This window comes from Anguilla rostrata, chromosome 18 (assembly GCF_018555375.3).
Source record: "Anguilla rostrata isolate EN2019 chromosome 18, ASM1855537v3, whole genome shotgun sequence".
In the NCBI taxonomy this organism is placed as follows: Eukaryota; Metazoa; Chordata; class Actinopteri; order Anguilliformes; family Anguillidae; genus Anguilla; species Anguilla rostrata.
In genome coordinates this window covers 23,565,022-23,585,760 of record NC_057950.1, presented here as the reverse complement: position 1 = coordinate 23,585,760, position 20,739 = coordinate 23,565,022, and the positions used below count along the sequence as shown (strand labels likewise).

Sequence of the window (20,739 nt, the reverse complement as noted above, 5' to 3'; positions counted from 1 at the left end):
ATCTAACATGGGGCAAAATCTAACATATACTTAAAAATATTACATATATATATATAACAATCTTCATAAATATAATTGCCTTACTGTGTATTAACTTTTAAAGCTATTAAGACTGTTAGGTGTAATGCGTGCCATGTTAGTTTTTACCCCTACCTGCCATGTTAGTTTTTACCCCTACCTGCCATGCTAGTTTTTACCCCTACCTGCCATGTTAGTATTTACCCCTACCTTGGGGTTAAACGTAACATTTCACTCTCTGTACTTTCGGCCATGTGCTAGTGAATGGTATGTCCCAGAAATTTCATGTGGTGTGCAATCATAGCCAAGGGATATTGGTTGTTCATCTTTAAAAATGATTCATCTATCTCATCTATATTTTCAGAATTGAACCAAATACGAAACCCGCTCTCCTCTACTTATTATGGGAATAATTACGGTCTTACTCCATGTATCTAAATGTAATGTAAGTGCAGCACATAAAAATACCCTCAAAGACCTACAGGATAGTGTGTCTGTGTTGGGAGGAGGGTGTGAAAAAACAACATTTGTCACATCATTATCTCATTGCATTGCATCGTAAATATTGAATATATCAGAAACCATCGGTAGCTGTTTACCACTGCTATTCCAATTAATTGGTTTCATATGATTCCTCATTTTTCTGCCACGTCACGTCCTATAATGAGGTGTTATATCACATCCTACCCATTGACACGCTTCTTGGGAGCAGTTTAGCCGTACTCGTATAGGATAATGAATGCGGAGGGTGTGCTCACTAATTTATAGTCGCTAACCGATACGAAAAGCTACTTACACTTAATATGGCATGCAGCAGCCCGTTCAAATCTAATTTTGTTCAGTCAGCCACAAATAGATCAGACTGGTGAAACTTAGTAGGCTAATTGCATAGGCTAATACGGAATTCTGAACTACAATAATTTAATTTTAATATCTACAATTGTATTTTGTTTTTATCTCTTTTTTCAATACCTGTCACACGAGTAACATTAACTCCAGAAAGTACGATCTACCTCTCCTACCGAACTCTCAACAGCAACAGTCGAACATTATGCTTGGAAAATTTACAAGGAGAGTTGAGAGTTGAACAAGAAACTGTGTGAGCAAAGCGCAGCGAGTTTCATAAGCTGGTGACTGGTTAAAAATTAAAACTCTAGTTTCCTATTAATTTATGTATTGCTCATTTCAGCAAACATGCAAATGGTAAAACAATTGAATGAATATTTTTTGCCTTGATGCTTGTCTTTCTCGGTTTTTCCACGCGAGCGCGCTGTAGACGGGATAGATCCATTTCAAAGCAGGGGGCTTACAGCCACGGCCACAGAATACCAATATTGGTTGATATGTGCCGGTGCCACCCTGGTTATTTGCATTCCCAACTGTTGTCTTTTCCTTCACAACCTGATTTGATTGAGGACTTGACAAAGCTGAACAAAATGAAAAAATGTATATATTTTAAAATTTCCACAGGTATTTTAAGTGGTTTTACTGGAATTATAGTATGTTCTACGCGGTATCAGGAAATACATATATTTACAGTTATTAGCACTATCTAAGGTTTTGCCAACTTTTTGAAATAATTAAGAAAGACGTGGAAGGGTTAACTCAGCTCAAGAGACCCAAAAGTATGAAGCTTCTGTGGAAGGGAGGGGGGACCGTGAAGTCACTTCCTTTGTGGGGCGTTTTGTGCGCCGTGGAAGCAATATCGGGATCCCAAGAACTGATCCAGAGTCAGCAAAAATAACGCTAATGCGCATCGAAAGCACTTTGTTTAAATTATTCATCTGATTCAGGATCAGTGTTTGGTAGCACTGCCTCTGTCTACAATGTTTACGACCGGAAATCAAGAGCGTTTATAGCAACCGACTGCTTAGGGAGCCAGACCAACTGAGACTGAGCAAAGAAATCGTGTGAAGATAATAGCTGGCTAATTATATTCAGTCCATGTCTGTATAGTCGTGAAAGGGTGGAAAACACTCCGTGCTGTTTGAACGTGTTTTGTTTCCATATCCACGGCAATGCTGTACTGGTTTGCGGTAGTTAAGTTTTAATGATTAATGATATTCTAACCCAGTTGCCAAGGGTAAGGGATGGGTAACGCGTTGCCTCGCTAGGCAACATCAGGCCGCTTTCCAAGCCCGTCCTTAAGGAAGATGTGCGTCAATGCTTCATTGATATATTTAGTTACTTAGCTAGTTAGCCACATTTTGGTGTTGTTCCGGCCCAGTTTTGTTGGAGCCCACCTGAAAACGGGCGTGAAATCGAAGAGATCGGTTGCTCAATCTCACATTTACTCCGGGGTGTTGCAGCTGCACGAAGCCAGACATGGTAACTGGACTCAGGTAAGGAAGAGCATTCCATTCGCTTGTTGACTGAAGCTCACTGGCGCCTGCATTTTTGCAATACAACCGCATAACCAGCTAGCAACAGAACCTTTACTTCTATTTTCTGGCCTAGCTTGCAGACTAGCCGTTGTCTTTCTAATGAGCATCGGTTGCATATTTACCAGTGTTTGCTCGCTGATGTTCAGTAGCCTACTAACAGGATCTACTAGTAAATTAAGCTATTTTAGCGTTATAAAACAGCTAACCTGCGTAAATTGTATGTGTTTTGCCATCCTATAGTTATATTGTTAATAAATCACGCTGTTTGTTGTCAATGGAAAATGTTTGTTTCATAATTGCTTAAAAATAATTTATTATTGCACTTGCACATTTTTAAGTGACGTATAACTCTCAATTGGCTCTAGCTAACTGACTTTATTAGCTAGCTATTTGACTTTGCATTATTTGCTAGTTTGCTTGTGCAACTGATCTAGTTATCCGCAAGAAATTACCCAGGTCATTGATGCTGAAAAAGTCCAGCCTGTGACGTAATGCATTTGCCTTGTTCTTTTTCATTGTTTCATAGATACTAACTAAAGGTTTTACTAAGGGTAGCACATTTACCATGGTCAAAACACTTTTGTGTCTGAAATTAACTTGAATTTAATGTCAGTAATGTTGAGTGGTTGTAAATGGGAAATTTCATTTGGTAGGTTAGTTATTGTCTTATTTATATTTAGACGTTAAATAAGCATTAATGCGTAACTCCATTCCAAAACAATATAATGAGAAATAATGACTTACTTAATTCTGAAAATGTAGCTGCATGCCCCGCCCCAACCAAGCCTCCAAGTACACTCACACCCGCGCCACTCAATTTTAGCTGGTGCATAATTCCTTGGTTACCTGTTGCCTGTCAGTGTCAGCAGTAGTGGCCCTTACAAGGAGGTTAAGAAAAGCTTAAGCGCCGCTGTCCCGGCGAAGTGTCCATTGTGCCGGGTTATTTTTGTGCTGCCGTTTGAAACGAGGATAGTTTGACTTCCTGCGCGGAGACCAGAGGGCGACTGTGCCGGAAAGGTGTTTTTGTACCAGAAAGGTGTGTTTGTGCCTGGCTTTTGTGAGGGCTGGCGTGGACGCACAACATCGCGCGCGCAGCGACTGCACTTTGTTTTGGATTCTGAATACTGGTTTTGTGTTGTGGGGTTTGCTCCCCTGCCAGGGTGTTACTTACGTTTCCTGTTCAACAGTTGACCAGGTAATGTTTCATCCTATTCCTGCAAGTTATGTTTTTATTTATTTATTTGTGTAGTAACAGTTTTGCACAACTGAGCGTGTATATACCTGTATCAGAAAACTTGATTACATGGAATGCCCTCTTTTGCACAATTTGTATTTATTCATATCTGAGCATAATCTTCATTGAGTTGTAATGTTGCAACAAAAAATGTGAATTCACCATTTATTAGCGATGTGCACATGTACAATGTGTAGCAATGTGTTTTGTGTGACATCAGAACCCTGGGCAACTTACTTTCCGTATGTCTTAACATTTTTCTGTTTGCAAAGCTATGCATTTCACTCAAGCAATTCAGGGTATCTCACGCAAGGGTACAAGAGCAAAGTCTGCTGGGGATTTGAACCAACCACCTCTGTTATTCCTTCTGGTACAGAGGTCACAGACCGTTTCTGAGGTATCTGACGGCTGTGAATAAAATCACAATTGTTTTTGTACGTTTAGGCCGTTTTTGTAAATTTGTGTCTTTGTCAGATGGGCATCTTAAACAGATGATTAGGTTTAAGGTCTTTCCGATTGCCGTTTAGTTAATAATGATGGCTGTAAGCCTGGATTTAGCCGTCTGTTTGGCAAACATGGCTAGTTCTGGAGATTAACAGTGCGCTCAGATCGGCAGTCTGGATGTTTGCCAGCAGTGTGAATTCCTTTCAGAACTCCCTGCTGCTCGGGGAGCTAAGTCAGTAATGTTCGTGATGTAATCTCCGAATGACTCCGTTGCCGGCATTCTTTTTTTTTTTTCTTGAGAGAGAGAGAAATAGCCTTTGCTAAAAACGAATTCTCCCAACCGCCGAAGAATGGTCGCGCGAGAGCGGTAATGGGTGGAGCTGACCGAGTGTCCAAAATTGGCCCTGGAAGCAGGTTGTGGCGCAGAATGCTTCTCCTCGTTTCCTTAGAAGAGCAGGAGCCGTCTGGACGGAGTCATTTCCGAGCGGCCGCCGTTTCTCTCCGAGCTTCAGCGGGAGCACGTGGCAGTTTGGGCAGGGCTGCGTCGGGTACCGTATTTGGTTACTGCTCTTAAACGCCGGGGGTGGGGAGTGTCGTTGCTTTTAACCCAGTCTGTGCTCAGTGCAGTTTCATCCTGGTCTCTCCCTCTATTCTCCTTGTAGGTGTAATGCACAAAAGCCTTGCTCTGTCTCCCAGACTGCTAGCTTGTTTGCATTGGCTTAGGTGGGGAATCTAATGCCACTGTTGTGTAGTTGTGAACCGTGGAATTTTTCATACAGTCTCTTGGATCCCCAGCATTGTCAGACCTGTGGAGCTGGCCTGTGGAAAGCCATGGCAGTCACCCCTTCTGAGCCTGTTTGGGGGGGGAGGTTGGGGTGGGCTGGGGAGTGGCTGCATTTGTTTTTGCAGCAGTTGTTGTGCCAATACATAATAGAAATTGCTTTCAAAGGCATTTTGTATATTAAGGCATTTTGTATATTAAGCATTGTTTTATTAGATTACAGTAGTTGTGGTATGGTTACATAAAGTGGAACTTTGGTTCTTTTAGCTACCTACTGAACCAGTAAGATTAAAGGTTCAGCCAACAGGATTCAAATTACTCTTATATTCCCCAAAAGTGACAATTGATTGTCTTCTTTGTATTTTTTTCAAGTTTTAACCCCAGTTATTACCATTAAATTGTAAGGGCATTATTATTTTACTGCGGCCTATTCAGCAGATAAGGACAGGGTGGGCATGTATCCTGAGCTCATTAATATTCATATGTATAAGTCATGTCATATGTAAACCATTCCCCATTACTACGTTAGAGCAGCCTGTCCTGTGCAGTAACATTAGACTGCCAGACCACACAAAAGAAAACAACATAAGCTAGGCTTTTCCATCGTATAGTTAAACCTGCAGATCATTCAATGTGTAATAACATTGTAACGCTGAGCTACTGTATACTAACATTAGACTCTACAGCAGTGTCAAACTCCAGAAATGACACCCACATTTCTAAGATATTCTGCATATCTAAGCTTGAAAGCTATTCGCTAGCTAACGGTGAACCTTACCGATCATCACACGTCTCTTCTGCAACAACTGGGAGTGTCACTAGCAGCAGCAGCTGGGAGGGAGGTGAAGGAGGGACGGCACTGCGCCAGTGCACCAGCGCTAGCGCTAGCTTCTTAGCAAAGCCACATTGCTTTTGTAGGTAGCTTGTGAAGCCCTGTTGGGATTATTGCAGCATTACAGAGCCCCGGGCCTCCAGAAATGAAACCCATTTTGTATGAGTCTCTTCATTTTTTGGAAAAGAAAAAAAGCATATTGGTTCTTTTGTATCCAGGGAACGTGCAGTGCTTAGGCATTTCCAATTTAACCAGCCAACTCTAAAGGGACAGGAGCATCATTTACATGGTAGAAGTAGAAAGCATTTCACCGATTTTAGAGTTTTTAGCGACGTACATTCTATCCAATTAACCCCGCTCACTGAAAACCTACCGTTTAGCTGAGAGGGAAAGCAAGCCAATCTCGGCACAGGCTTTTCTACATTTTTATTTATTCGACCAGAATCATTTAAAAATATTTCTTGGCCATTTGTGAACACAAAAAGTATTAAAAGAACACATCAGCAAATAGGCTAATTCAGAGCTTTCAGTTTCCTGGACCAAAACGGTCTCTGGTTGGATCTAGACTAAGGAGTTGTGGGCTTAAATTTTCATTCTGAAGTAGCCAGTAGACGTGTTGCTCAAGCCAGATGGAGAAATGGAGACAAGTCACTGTGTTTCATTTAATTATTTTTCGCTCACTAAAATGCAGGTAGATGGGGAAAATTTAACTGTTTACAAAAGCATACCTCAGTGCACCCACTACGGCAACAGGAGGGATTTGCATTTCATCACGTAAGTTTGGGGTCCTTCTCAGACACGTAGGCAGTCTAATGGTGGAAAACCCCCACAGAACGAGGCCTAACTGCACCGCTCCTAACTGCAGCCTGCAGTTCCATGGGGATGTGTGTAGCTTGTTGGAGCATCGCTGTGGGAGAGACCGTTTTAATCGTCTGGGTTTTCCCTCTCTCATTGTGCACTAGCAACTCTCAGTCAATAGGGCACCTGCAGTGCTGGCTGTAGTAAAGTGCTTTATTTATTTATTTTTTGTAACTGTTAAGTAGTTGGATACCAGAGTGGAAACTGGTGGCTGGATGGACTTGTCTTCTGGCTTTCTGATATACCAAACTGATTGAGTATTTTTTAGCAAAGTGATGGGCCTTCAGTTGTGATTGGGCTTTACTCATTGTGTAGTGAGAAATATTGGCCTCATGCTTCTTCTCATGATTTAGTAAACATATGACCACTTTGTCATTGATACATTGCACTTGATCTGCATGTCCTCCATGCAGGTCTACATCATGAATGATGGGCTGTAGAGTGGAGCTCTCATGATTAGTTCCCTTTTGATTCTAAAAAAAACAATGGAAAGACAATGTGAAAACCACCTGAAATCTGTACTTCGTGAGTCTCTGGCTCCAGCTCTACAGTGGGAAAGAGGGTATAATGAGCCAGTCTGGTTCCAGCTCTACAGTGGGAAAGGGGTATAATGAGCCAGCCTGGTTCCAGCTCTACAGTGGGAAAGGGGTATAATGAGCCAGCCTGGTTCCAGCTCTACAGTGGGAAAGGGGTATAATGAGCCAGCCTGGTTCCAGCTCTACAGTGGGAAAGGGGTATAATGAGCCAGCCTGGTTCCAGCTCTACAGTGGGAAAGGGGTATAATGAGCCAGCCTGGTTCCAGCTCTACAGTGGGAAAGGGCTTTAATGAGCCAGCCTGGTTCCAGCTCTACAGTGGGAAAGGGCTTTAATGAGCCAGCCTGGTTCCAGCTCTACAGTGGGAAAGGGCTTTAATGAGCCAGCCTGGTTCCAGCTCTGCAGTGGGAAAGGGGTATAATGAGCCAGCCTGGTCCCAGCTCTTGGTAAAGGGGTATTGGGACAGTCGCTGCCTGGCGGTTGGCGGTTGTATGTGGTGTCAGGTTTACCGGACAGGTCTCCCCCCTCCAGTCTCTCTTCCTGCGCTGGATCTCGTCTGAGAGATGCAAGGATGCAAAGAGCTTCCGGCTCACTGAGCCGAACGCAGGAGTCAACACGGCCATCTGGAGCAGAATGACCTCAGCACGGGAAACCGCTGTGGGACAGCCTCGCCCCGGCGCCCCGATGGGACGCACCCGCGGGTCGCTTTAGTCACCAGGGAGGGGGGTACCGACCGCGCACCCTCCCCCCTGCACTGTGTTTGCTTTAGCGGGCCTGCGGAGCGGAATTTTCCCTTCCTGCCATAAAAATAAAAACTCCCCGGGTTCGCCCCCCGCTGGAGGAGTTTTATGGCCCTCGGTCCCCGTCCCGATAAACCATTTTACAAATCAAACAATGTCCTCCTTATTTTTGACTGCGCACAAGTTCATCGGTTGCCGTGAAACCCAAAACATGTCACCCCCCAGGGGGGGAAAAGCAGCAGATGTTGGATTCTCCCTAGGAGTTGGGGAATGTGATTTGGCCTTGTCTTGGATGTCTGTCAGTCTGGAGGTTTACTTTATGTCAGATCGGGTTTTTTAAAGCCCCCTAGACTTATTGAATTGGTTTTATGTTGTTATTTAAATATTTGATTGTGAGGGTGGAATATAGTCAAGTGTCAGAATAATTGAAATGCAAACCCGTTAAACTTTAAAGATGCTGCAGCCCTCAGTGCAATTTCAGCTGCTTGCAGATGTGTATAGTATGCGTGCAAGCAGGATTATTGTAGTGGTAGGATAACGATTAAGGTAATTCCCACAAGTGCTGTCTCCCGCTCTCGGTCTCTTAGGTCTGCCTAAGAGACTGTCTTTGCGTGTTATGTTTAATATTGACTCTAGACTATGTAGTGCTGTTGGCCAATCTGTTTTCTCTTGGTTCCATAATGGCAGTACTCTCATATCGTTTGTGTAAATGCATGTTTTTTCAAAGCCCCCAGCCTGAGGCGTTGCGTGTTCTTCTCCCGCAGTCTCAGGTAGGGTTGCAGTGATCCCAGAGCCAGTCGGAACCAGAACCCGCGAGGAGCGTCCCGTGAGAGACCGCAGCCATGTTGGAGGAGGACATGGAGGTGGCCATCAAGGTGGTGGTGGTGGGCAACGGGGCCGTGGGCAAGTCCAGCATGATCCAGCGCTACTGCAAGGGCATCTTCACCCGGGACTACAAGAAGACCATCGGGGTGGACTTCCTAGAGCGCCAGATCGTGTAAGCAAGCTCACGGAGCGGCAGAATGTTGTTCTACAGTGTCGCGTTATGTCTTGAGGCTTCTGCCTCAAACTGACCCCCCTGATTCAGCTCCTGGTCCTGGTAGAACCTGGTTTGAAGCCATTTCTGAGACTGTCAGATGTTCAGTGAGAATTCAGGTGTCATGTCAGTTCTTCCTTGCAGAATATTGTTACAACCCGGCTTATGACTTGTGAAAAGCAAAATATGTGAAAAGGGAAAATCTGTTCCATCTTCCCAAGGTGCAGTCCTTGTACCCTAGTCTGTGAAGTCCTGCCATAGATAGACATGTCATGCATTTAAAACATGGTCCATGTAATATTATACATCTCGCTGCAGTGTAGGCCGTAGTCTGGTATAGACTGACAAACTGTGCTTTGTCTTAGATGGGCATGACAGCATGACTGTTGATGTCTTCTCGCGATGTCTTGTGGCAGAAATGGCGCAGAGGAGATTCACGGGGCAGGACGCCCGAGTAAGATGCATCTGCTCAGCGCTCTGCAGGAGCGCCCGGAAAATCTGTTCTCCTCGCGGTACGGCTGGGGCGTGACGAAGCAGAGTTACTGTCAGGAAATGCCAGAGCTAAAACCTGAGCTGCTTTAGCCCGGTCTCAAAGGGACTGGAGCCTGCAGCTCCCCGAGCACAGCGGAGGCAAAGCCGCGTTCCGCCCCCATGCAGAACCTTGGCGTAGGGCGCTTAAAATACCGTCTCCGTTTAAACAATGATGAGTTTCAATGGCATTTGTTTCTTCTGTATTTTTTAAAATTTACTGCAGAGATCAGTTAAAGAAAGTTGCCTTTAAATAAAATGACCTCTCGGATTTAATTTAATTGTTTTTGTTACCGGTTAGAAAATAATTTTGTAAGTTACAGATTGCCTGTGTTTTGTACGTGATTTATCATTTAATTAATCGACAATTTTGCTGGTGAAGCTATCGATATATGTTTAATTGGATCCCCACCATATCAGATTGTCCTCCCAGATCTTCAACAATTGTCCCAGATGTCAGTGGAGGTAGGGACAATTAAAGTTTTTGTCTTCAAAAAATTGTGTCTCAAAAAGGGGAGCGTGACCCAGGATTCTCTCTCCTGTGAACAATTATTTATCTCATTTCTCCTTCAGGATGTAGGGATGTGCATGATTATGACGTCCACAGTGGGCCTGTGGGAGGGCATGCGTGTGCTTCCTGCAGCCCTTGTGAACAGCCTCGTGTGGCACACGGCAGATGAACTGCATGAATGCCATTGGTCGGTTTAACAAAGGTTTCTGGGTATTTTTTCTGTGTTTTTTACACAAGAGCCAAAATGCAGGAAAAAATACACTGCCTTCTATAAAAGCAGATACTCCAAGGTCATTTTTAAAGATTACAACGGACGATGACCCAGACTTGAACCACAACAAAATAATTCCTCCTGTTTCTGTGAGCCAATCGTCTTTCGGCATTTGTGTTGTGTATTGATCATAATATTTACACAGCTGTTGGTAGCATTGCGAGATTCAAAGAGAAAGCGCTTAATTTGTATGAAAAGTCAAAAATGATCGCTTGCTCAACACAAGTAAATTAAAACAGAAATCACTTCTAGGTTTTTTTAATATTAGCCTGTGTGGCAAAAATTTGTTTTGATAATTATTTGTAGCTTGTTTCCTCCCACTATTTGATCCCGCATCTGTTACAATTGTCACAATAAAATTATGAACGACATAGCCTGCATTTATTGTGTTTAAAATGAAGTGTTATTGTGTTATTCAGTTGGCATATTATGGCAGAAATAGTTGTTTTTATCAGAACGCAAGTGTAATGTGCGGATTTTGAAATGACCTGCATTCCACAGACGCTGCATTCCTTGGGTTAGCATGACCGCTGAATGTATGTGTAAGTGCCATAGTAAATGTCTAGTGTACATTTCATGGAAGTACGGGTTTGAAGTAGCACTGGCCAGTTTTGTTATGTATCCCTGGGCCAAGGTGTTCAGCTGCATATTACCTTGAGTTTGCGTGCACCAGTACACCTACTGAAAAAGGTATGCCTTTGAAATAAATGCGTGGCCACCCTTTTCACTGAAACTGTCTTCTTTGACAAAGGAGATAAATGTCTTCCTCATACAGTATTGGTGCTGGAGAGTGGTCACCTGGGCTGACTGGCCATGTTAACTGTAGGAATAATGTAATGAATCACGGAAACAAAAATCAATAGGTCCTCCAGAATTATGGCTGTCTTTCCCCATCTGAAGTGCGTAATTTGGTTCAGAACGCCTGGACTCTGTTATTCTGACAGTTGAAGTGAATGCTCACAGTAAGGTGTACATAGTTTTGGGTGGGTTTTGACTGTGGTAGCAGTGCTAGTTTTCATTCAGGGATCAGAATTCAGGGGTTGTAGCGATTTGCTTGGTTACCAGGCATGCCCCGCTCCCTGTTTTGTCGTAAGTGTAAGGTCTACATGCCCGTGCAAGGTCTGTGCCATGGGACCTGTTAAAATACCATGGTGTTAATCGCCCCCTTTCTTTCTGCGGCAGGGTAAACGATGAGGACGTGAGGCTGATGCTGTGGGACACAGCAGGCCAGGAGGAGTTTGACGCCATCACCAAGGCCTACTATCGAGGTGAGGTCTGGGTACAGGGTCTGCTACTATCGAGGTGAGGTCTGAGAGCAGGGTCTGTGGGCTGGGTAACTGTCAGTGTGCTACATCACAACTTCTCGCAAAGTCGCAGCACAGCTGTTACTGAAGATGGTTTAGGACAGATGGTAGTGATTACACCGAGTCATATGTTTTTCTCACATGCACAGACACACACACACACAGATGCCACAGACACACCACACACACACATGCACACATAGACACGCACAGACATGCATGCACACACACAGACAGACACACAAGTGCACAGACACGAGCGTGCGCACACAGTCTCACACACACACAGTTATATTTTGAATAAATGGTAATGGAATTGGAGTTCCCTGGGAACCTCAAAAGCGACAAACATCCTGCACAAGAGTCCCTGGAGTGCGTTTGCCCTGGTTTGCCTCCGGCTGAAATTGGCATCTTGGGGGACGCGGTAAAGAGCAGAGCTCGGAACAGAAGTCAGCAGACGACACCGCCACTACGAGCCGCCGCCGTCGCTAACTGCACACTGCAAGATACGAGTCGCCATGGCCACCCGAACCCGTCATCTCCGCTGTCAGGGGAAAACGTGTACATGAATAGATCAGACATGAAGGAGTCGATGTCGCGTCTCGTCAGCGGAAAAGCGTCTACGGTTTGTTTGCTGTGTGCGGTCACTGTTGAAGCTGACCACTCGGATGCTGTGTGCGGTCACGGTTGAAGCTGACCACTCAGATGCTGTGTGCGGTCGCGGTTGAAGCTGACCACTCGGATGCTGTGTGCGGTCACGGTTGAAGCTGACCACTCAGATGCTGTGTGCGGTCGCGGTTGAAGCTGACCACTCGGATGCTGTGTGCGGTCACGGTTGAAGCTGACTAGGTGCTGTGTGCGGTCGTGGTTGAAGCTGACCATCGGGTGCTGTGTGCGGTCTCTCCCTGCAGGGGCCCAGGCCTGTGTGCTGGTCTTCTCCACCACGGACCGTGACTCGTTCGAGGCCATCGGCAGTTGGAGGGAGAAGGTGGAGGCGGAGGTGGGGGACATCCCCACAGTGCTGGTGCAGAACAAGATCGACCTCCTGGACGACACGGTGATCAAAAAGTAAGGCCACACCTCCACCTCCTTTCTCAAAGGTCTTTTAGAAACTCAAACTAAACCTGAAAATGGAGAAACGATAATGATCCAGTCTGGGAGAAAAGCTATATACATTTTTCATTGAGATGTAAGGTGGTACTCTTTCTCAGTCCCTGTTTTGGTGGTTGCAACCGCAGGGATCTGAGTTTGATTCCCAGATTGGGGTCAGAAGTTATTTTTGAGCTTCTTTACCTGAAATAAAATAAATAGTTTCAGTAAATAGTCAGCTGTAAAATTATGAAACAAAAAGCATTGCATTACATTTATTTGGCAGATGCTTTTATCCAAAGCAACGTACAAAACGTACCACTCCGGTGCTGAAAAAAAAAAAAAAAGTGTGAGCCTGATTCGGGGTTCTGCACAGGAAGTGAAATATTTACTTTATTCAGGATCCCAGGGTGTCTGTCAAGGAGCTCCAGTGAGTTCACAGCAGAAAAGAATGTTTTCCCATTTATAATTTATTATTGTTCATATTTTCGTACCTCTTATATTATGTAATTTTAGCTCTAAGAAAAAAAATTTACTTCATATATTACTATTGTAATACTGGGTAATATTGTCATTATTTTTACATGATTGTATTGTTTTAATAGCCATGGCTTGTACGTACCATGATATAATGATATCACAAAGCACAGTGTGCTTCCATGTGCTAGTGTTTAATAGGGACTGCATTGCAGGTAGCAGTGAATGTTGGACAAAGGTATTTTATTTGTAGATGAGTCTGAAGACGCTTATGGGGCCTTTGCATAAAATGATTTGGGAGCCTCTGACATAGAGTATGTGATTCTGAATGAGGTCCTGTTGGGGGTGTTTTGACGGGGGTCCTATTGGGGATGTTCTGAGGGAGGTCTTGTTGGGGCTGTTTTTTCAGGGGTCCTGTTTGGAGCTGTTTTGATGGGAGTCCTGTTGGGAGTGTTTTGACAGGGGTCCTATTGGGGCTGTTCTGACGGGGGGTCCCGTTGGGGCTGTTTTTGGGGTGTCCACAGTGAGGAGGCAGAGGGATTGGCCAAGAAGCTGAAGCTGAGGTTCTACCGCACTTCAGTGAAAGAGGACCTCAATGTCAATGAAGGTGGGTCACATGGCAACACGATCACATGACCAGATGTCTGAAGCTGCTGTATCGTTTGTCTCTCAACTGTTATAGAGAATCCTCTATAAGACAAGAGTTAAAACTTTAGTGTGCTCTGATGAGATTCACTCAAAATTAAAGTTAGTCAACAACAATGTTTTTGTAACTGGCACAGGGCAGGAACACAGGAAGTGGTTAAATTGTGAAGGAGACGAGTGGCTTAAGAGATCAGCGCCCTGCGCGCATTTGTTAGCATATATTAGCATGTGTTTACATTCAGGCCTGTAGGTGGTCCTGAGCCAGAGCAACCCGTGGTGAATGAAGCCTCTTTTCTGTTCCTGATGTTTCCGCAGTTTTCAAGTACCTGGCGGACAAATACCTGCAGAGACTGAAGCAGCAGAGCGCGGAGGAGACGGAGGTGGTGCACACAACCAGCAATAAAATCGGTACGCCCACCGCTAACCGTTAACCGCACACCGCAGTGGTGCTCAGGTACCCAGCCGAGTGTTAGCGGGACAGACGCCCGCGTCCGGATCGCCGGTCGCTGCGGGGTAGCTGCGGAGCGCGGTGTGATCCTGACGGGCGCGCCGTCTGCTCCAGTGCGCTCGCATTCGATCCCCTGCGATCAGGGTCAGGGTTAGGGTTAGGGTACGATCAGGGAGGCTTCAGCCAATCGAGATGCGCTGATCGGTCGCTCTCTAGTGACCCCCGCAGGCGGCTTGCTGAAGCTGCAGGTTATGCGTCTTCCTCCCGCTGGGGTCTGTGAAAACGTGGCGGCGCGTGTAGATAGACGCAGCTGGTGACATCACAAGCACGGCTGTACATGATTGGGTGTTCTGTACTGTGAGAAATTGGGTGGAAAATATATCTTTTTTTGTCAATACATAAAAGCAGAAGACTTGCACACTGTCTTGGCTACATTTTTTGAGGGTTTGTAGTGAAACGGGCCTCATTCAGTCAGTCTGGAAGTTGTTTACTATTACCTAGCAACAGTAGGTATTTATCCAGCTAGGAGAAAGTAGCCAAATCAAAGTCACTCATTTTTCCTCACGTGATCAATGAATTATCCATCGTGTTCCTCATGAGTAAATGATCAGTAAATCGATGTGCAGTCTTACTACATGCTGAAAGAGAATGTAGCTCTGTACATCGGATGTGTGTATTGCTTCTCTCCTCCTTTCGTTAGATCCAGCCCTCCGCTCAGTCGCGCTCTCCTTTCCTTTCACAGGGGTGTTCAACACGGCAGGAGGCAGCCACTCCGGGCAAAACTCCAGCAGCCTGAACGGCTGTGAGGTCATCAACCTGCGACCGAACCGACAAAGGACCAAGAAGAGCAAAACCCCCTTCGGCAGCTGCCGCCTGCTGTAAAACAGAGACCCCGCCCCCGTCGGATCGAGGGTTGAACGAACCCCGACTGGTGGCGGGAAAACTGACCGCAGGCTTTATCACAGGGCTCAAAGGCTTCACAGCATCATGCAGAACTCAGTACGTTAGGAAGTAAGTCTCCGGGTGATGTCTGTGTTGTCATATCCTGTCGAACACAGTCAGCCTGAGAGGTGGTCCAAAGATGGTGGCTTTTTGTCTCACCGGATGTGCACGACCTGTGTTCTTGAGTTATGCATCTTGCTGCGAGGCCTCTGTGCTGCCTTTGATCCCTGTGAACAGTCCGTCGTTGGGAAGCTCTTGCTGCAAGACTATCCAGCTCCTTCTAAATCACACTCTTTGTTTCCCCCTGGTGGCTGCGTACGGTAGGACAGCCAAAGGTATAAAATCTGGGCCTCGCTGCGTCCGAATTGAATGCGGATTTCACATATTTGCATTCCGACATTCCATAAGTGATATAAAATTATTGTTCTTTCTAATGGCCCAGAGCAGCATAGCTTCCTGCTGGTTCATCAGCAAAACATATTTGTATGTGTACATATGTGATTTTCAGAGTACCATTTGTGCATTTTACTGTTCATCTGTGCAATATGTTAGTAATGGTAGAGATATAGTCTACAGATTATTTGGTACTATTTTTTTTCCTTAAAATGAATTGAATCTGCTTCGATATGTGTCATGAATATATATGTAGTTAATCTTTTTCCAGGATATTTTTATATAACATGACGGTGTTTAGTGAATGTGGGCGTTCAACTGCCTGACAAAAAAACAGAAAAAACTAATGAGTTAATATAGTGCCAAATTGTTTTGAAAACTTAACTACCTTCCTCATTAAAAATGTATAAAGACACAATCTTACAAGGTACTTCAGCAGGTGATATAGATAGAATATTTGTCTCTAATCATATGGAACACGTTTTTTAAAACAGAAAAATATGTGGCAGAGTATATATATACACTTGGTTTTATATATATATATATATATATATATATGTATATGTATATATATAAGCAAGTGCGGTTGGTTGTTTGAATGGTACTGAATTGTAAGAATCACAATGACTGAGTTACGCTAAATCAGACTATATGGTGACTCCTGGTGTTTTGAGAACTTGCGGAGACTGTGAATCGGTTTAATTGAACAGTATCCAAAGCAGCGCTCTGTGGCATTAGGAGCACACGGACTCTGGCCGTTTGAATAGCACGGGCGTCTCGTCCGCAGAGAGCCGTTAGCCTTCACGTTCCCTCTTCCCGGCCGCCATTTTGCCTGTTACCGGTTCCCCCATTTCCTTGCTTTCGCTCTCAGGTGAGTGAGTCTTGAACTGCCGGGGTTCCCCAAAATGTTTTAATCCCAAAGCTACCTAAAGTGGGAACCCTGTGAATATGGGACCCCTCCTTTAAAAAAAATAAATAAATAAATAATTTTAAAAAAAGGTTAGCCTTGACACCATTTTGAAAACATGCACTACAGGCTCTTTAACATGCTATTACATGACTACATGGAAGCTTGGCTAAATTGCAGTGCCACTGTATCATGGCTCAGAATAGGACTTGTACTCATTAGTACAATCTAAATATGTAATAATTACAATAATCACAGTATTACCAAGGATGTGTAAACTCAGACATAGTTTCTTTTTATCTGAGTGTATAAAATATGTAATTTTTGAAATATGGAAATATAAACAGAAAACTAAATATTTTTAAAAGGGAGATTTTTTTTTCTTCCCTTTTCGTTTTGCTTCGGACCCCGTAGGAATCCTTGGACTAAGTGGGTCCTGGTTTGGGAGCCCTCGCCTTACAGGACAGGGACGAATCGCTGTAACGAAATACGCTTCGTAACTGGCAGGGTCTCTGGCATGGCCTTGGTGACTTGCAGACTCAGTGAAAGGAACGGCTCTCGCTGATAAGATATGGATTGAAGCTCCCGGCAAAGCCGGGGTGGATTTTCTCACAGTCTGACTACAGGCAGGCGGGCGCTTGTATAAAACATTCCCAGTGTGTTGATGCCGCTCGGCTGGATCCCAGATCTTTAAATGGGCCTTTTTCACGTTGGGTTTAGCATCAGAATTATGTTTACATGTTTGTAGTGTTTGCTTTTTCCAATATATTGCTTTTGTTTAATTTTAAGTGGAACATCCTCTGAAAAAACTATTTCAAGAGTTCAGAAAAGGCTAAACTAAGACAATTTGTGGTTTAATTCCTGTTCTGAAATTGCGTACCCCTTTGAGAAGTCGATGTCCCTTCAAAAATGGGGTCTTTGCAGCCAGAAATGGTGTAGGGTTCAGCCTTTGCTTGCCTTTTAAAATTTGAATAACTGTGGGAGTCAGACATTTTGGAACGGTAGCCAAAAAAGAAGTATTCTTCATTTGGCATCCTTAACATTTTTAGATTATGGATTTTTCAAATGGAGGTTCCCTCTCATTTTCACAATTTTCCACAGTGATTTGGTAACCGATACACCATGCAGAATGCTAAGCTTGCAGAATACTTGATGTAATATTGCCTTCATAATGAGATCTTATGATTTTGTTTTTCCTCTGAATTGTTTTTGCCCAGGCAATTAATTCATGCGAGTGTCCGCTGACCTCCCATTCCTGCTGTGACCAATGGCACAAAAACAATTCTGCTTACGCACGAGAATACACACAGAATTGCCTTAATGTAGATTTCCTGTCGCCGCTGTGCTAAGTGTTGATAACCGGAAATGACATCAAACAGCAAATATGACGATCGCTTTGGATCTCAAATGACCGTTTTCGATTGGCTACTTCTAATATGAGTGATGCATTGTCCACACAGTGGTTAAAGTACAGAAAAGTAAATGACTACCATTTTCTGCCAGGCTCCATTCACAATGAATCCACGCCAGCCTTTTCTAAGTTAAGGTAAAGGCCAAACACTGGAAAATAAAATTGGTGTAATTTCAGAATCAGCTCTTGGTGGGGGAGGGGGATGCTGATATTTTACTGAACCCTGTAGAAGCAGAACTACAGCCTTGTCTGCTTTTCAGAACTCAATGCGCTGGGAAAAAAACCCCTGAAAATCAGTGGTCTGTACTTCTACGAGTCAGCCACGCTTACTTTCTTGTCCCTGGCTCCTAATGACATGAAAGGGGAACATAACTTACATCTTGCTCCTGGTCTGGTGCTCCCTATGTGTACTTGCTACTCCCTGTAGCACAGACATTGCAGGCCCCATCTTTGACTGAGTCATTAGCTATCTATGACCAGTAGTCCATAGGGGCAGGACACCATTAATCCTGCCATTGGACAGGTGTATTTCACTTTAGCCCTGATGCTAGCTGCACGTATCTGTGAGTTACACCTGTTCTATGGTTGGCAAAGCTCTCCCACAGAACTCTGTGGCCTGAAGGGTGTAAACAAGTCGCTGGTTTATAAGATTGTACGAGGGAACGTGCTTAATCTTGTGTGTTCTTGGGGCACAGGTGACCGGAGACCTAGGTGGAGATGTTTGTTGCTGTGAAAGGCTATTGTTATAGCATGGGATAGGGTTGTGGTCATGTTGAGCTTCAACACCAAAACGCGCCCACACACACACAACTCACTGGTGGGGTATGAGTCACGGGTGCCACAGAGAACGAAGCCCTGTGATTGGGTGCATTGTTCCGTAGCTAAAACTGAGGGGAATCTGCAGGGCTTAACGGGTGCGGAGAAGACCAGGAAAATGTGAGGGGTGTTTGCGTTGAGCGCTTTCCAGGGGCTGGCTTGTTAAAAAGAACAGTCTGTTCTTCCAGAAACCCGTCCGCTCGTGAGGGCTGAGCTGAAATGCTGTAGCTCGGCGGGCTCGGATCCAGACGCTTTTCTGTCCCTCGTATCCCGGTCTTCAGCAATGTGCTGTGGAGAGAGCTGGGCCTGCTGACTGCTTCCAAAACTGACCAGATGGAGGTCCAGTCACTGAGCTGGAATACACTTGTGTTTTTCTTTTGTTGTTAATCTTAAATATGTCAGCTGCTTCTTCTGTTAATTTTGCCCCTTACCTATTTTTAATTATGTTACCATGGCTCCTTGCCCATTGGCTGCTGTGCATCTTTGCGCATTTGTTTAATTATTCTGTAACAGTGGTTTTACACTACAATCACCCCCCAACCCCCACAGAGAGGCACATGACTTTCATCAAACCGAGCTAACAAATCACGCATCTTTATAATCCATGCTTCAGGAAAAAAGAAAGTTGAAAGCTCTCTTCATCGGTTGTAAAACATCCAAGTTAATCCTGGCTTTTATCTCTGTTGTTGCTGGTCTCCAAGGAGACTTTGGGAGGAACTCTGTTTGGACACGTGTTAAAAGGCATTAGTGAATTACAACACTATTTCATCTGTGACATAAAAGTGGTGGAATGCACAGTGACCCCACCCCCACCATACTGTATTCTCTGTTGCTGCTTTGTTCTTATAATTTCATGAACCTACTTATGTACCCAGCATCCAACAGTCCAGTGCGATGACCTTCAGTCTACCAATTTGTGTATCATCAGGCTGTTTGATGGTTGTGCAAACATCAATAAAGAATGTATAGATTTCTGAGCACTTTTATTGACAAGCCCAATAAGTGTTGTTTTTGGCACATATAGTAAAACTCTTACCACATCAAACAATTGACACACTACAAAGCAAGAGTCCACATTGGTGAACTTTTATTTTTCACTAAATACAAATATATTTTTGACATCATTTTGATCAAGATAAAGTACTGAAAAGTACTTTTAAGATGAAATGAAAAAATGAAACTTACTTCAGTATATGTATGACCTAGTACCAGGCCATTTTTTTGCTTTTGTGAAGACATTTTGTGATTTCATGCATCTACATCCATTTAGTCAAAAGTGATCCTATTCTAAAATCCCTTATAGAAAACTGAGGATGTGGAAGGTCAGTGAATTTAAACCTCATAGCACTGCTAGGTTAAATACAGGATTCCTATTGTCTCCCAGTGGGCATCAGTATAAGGGTGAAGAGATTTATTTTTATCGAAAAGCCCTAACACTTCAATGAGGTACTTTAGCAGGTAAAGAGTTCTGCCTTTGAATTCATGGTTTGGAAAACAGGATGAGTTTCATGAAGAGTTATAAACAAATGAAAATCTACAATTAAATATTGACAAATAAATACTGAAAACTATTAATGTACTAAAACTGATGTCAGTGCTGAAATAGGTTTTTAATTAAACAGCTTCTCATGTCACAATCTGAAAGTGAATTACAGTGAATGGGAGAAGCTCACATCAGGCGCCACTACACCTTGGTGATGTATGGCAGCCATTTTGTGCCAGGACAAGCACCACGCAACTCCTGAAGTGGAGAAGGAGGGGTTTTTTGAGTCAGTTTAACCAGAGGATAATTAGGTAACAGTTCGAGAAAACCAAGATGGGAATTAAGCTGAACCTTTGAGAGCCACAAGCTCCTGCTGGTTTTTGTTTTCCCTTTAAAACCAGCACCCCATTCAGACCCAAGTAACCATGTGACCGTAGTCAGCTGCTTTAATTGATTAAGTGCAGAATAACAAGGAAGACCAGCAGATCATGTGGCTCTCCAGGAGCAGGGTTTAAGACTCCTGATCTACTCTGTGATCAACATCAAGGGACACTTTTACAGGCATTTTGGCCACAGTGAGTCAGGACCTCGGTTCAACATCTCATCAGTCGGTGCTGGAGCACTGGGCTGTCCTAGGACCACTCCCAGCTAGC

At 44.1% G+C, this 20,739-nt stretch overlaps 1 protein-coding gene across 3 annotated transcripts; it reads left to right on the top strand.

The window, feature by feature from the left end:
• The first annotated feature begins 1,866 nt into the window (after nt 1-1,866).
• On the top strand, nt 1,867-19,575 carry rab23 (RAB23, member RAS oncogene family). 3 transcript variants are annotated; one of them, XM_064318010.1, is made up of 7 exons: nt 1,867-2,360; nt 8,590-8,822; nt 11,354-11,439; nt 12,387-12,543; nt 13,566-13,648; nt 14,002-14,094; nt 14,877-19,575. In XM_064318010.1, exons 2-7 carry the CDS (start codon nt 8,668-8,670, stop codon nt 15,014-15,016), a joined length of 714 nt encoding a protein of 237 aa, XP_064174080.1. In that variant the 5' UTR covers nt 1,867-2,360; nt 8,590-8,667; the 3' UTR covers nt 15,017-19,575. The 3 variants fall into 3 exon arrangements, with proteins under 3 accessions (XP_064174080.1, XP_064174082.1, XP_064174081.1); XM_064318012.1 differs by lacking the exon at nt 1,867-2,360 and adding an exon at nt 3,577-3,597; XM_064318011.1 differs by lacking the exon at nt 1,867-2,360 and adding an exon at nt 4,607-4,628.
• The last annotated feature ends 1,164 nt before the right edge of the window (nt 19,576-20,739 follow it).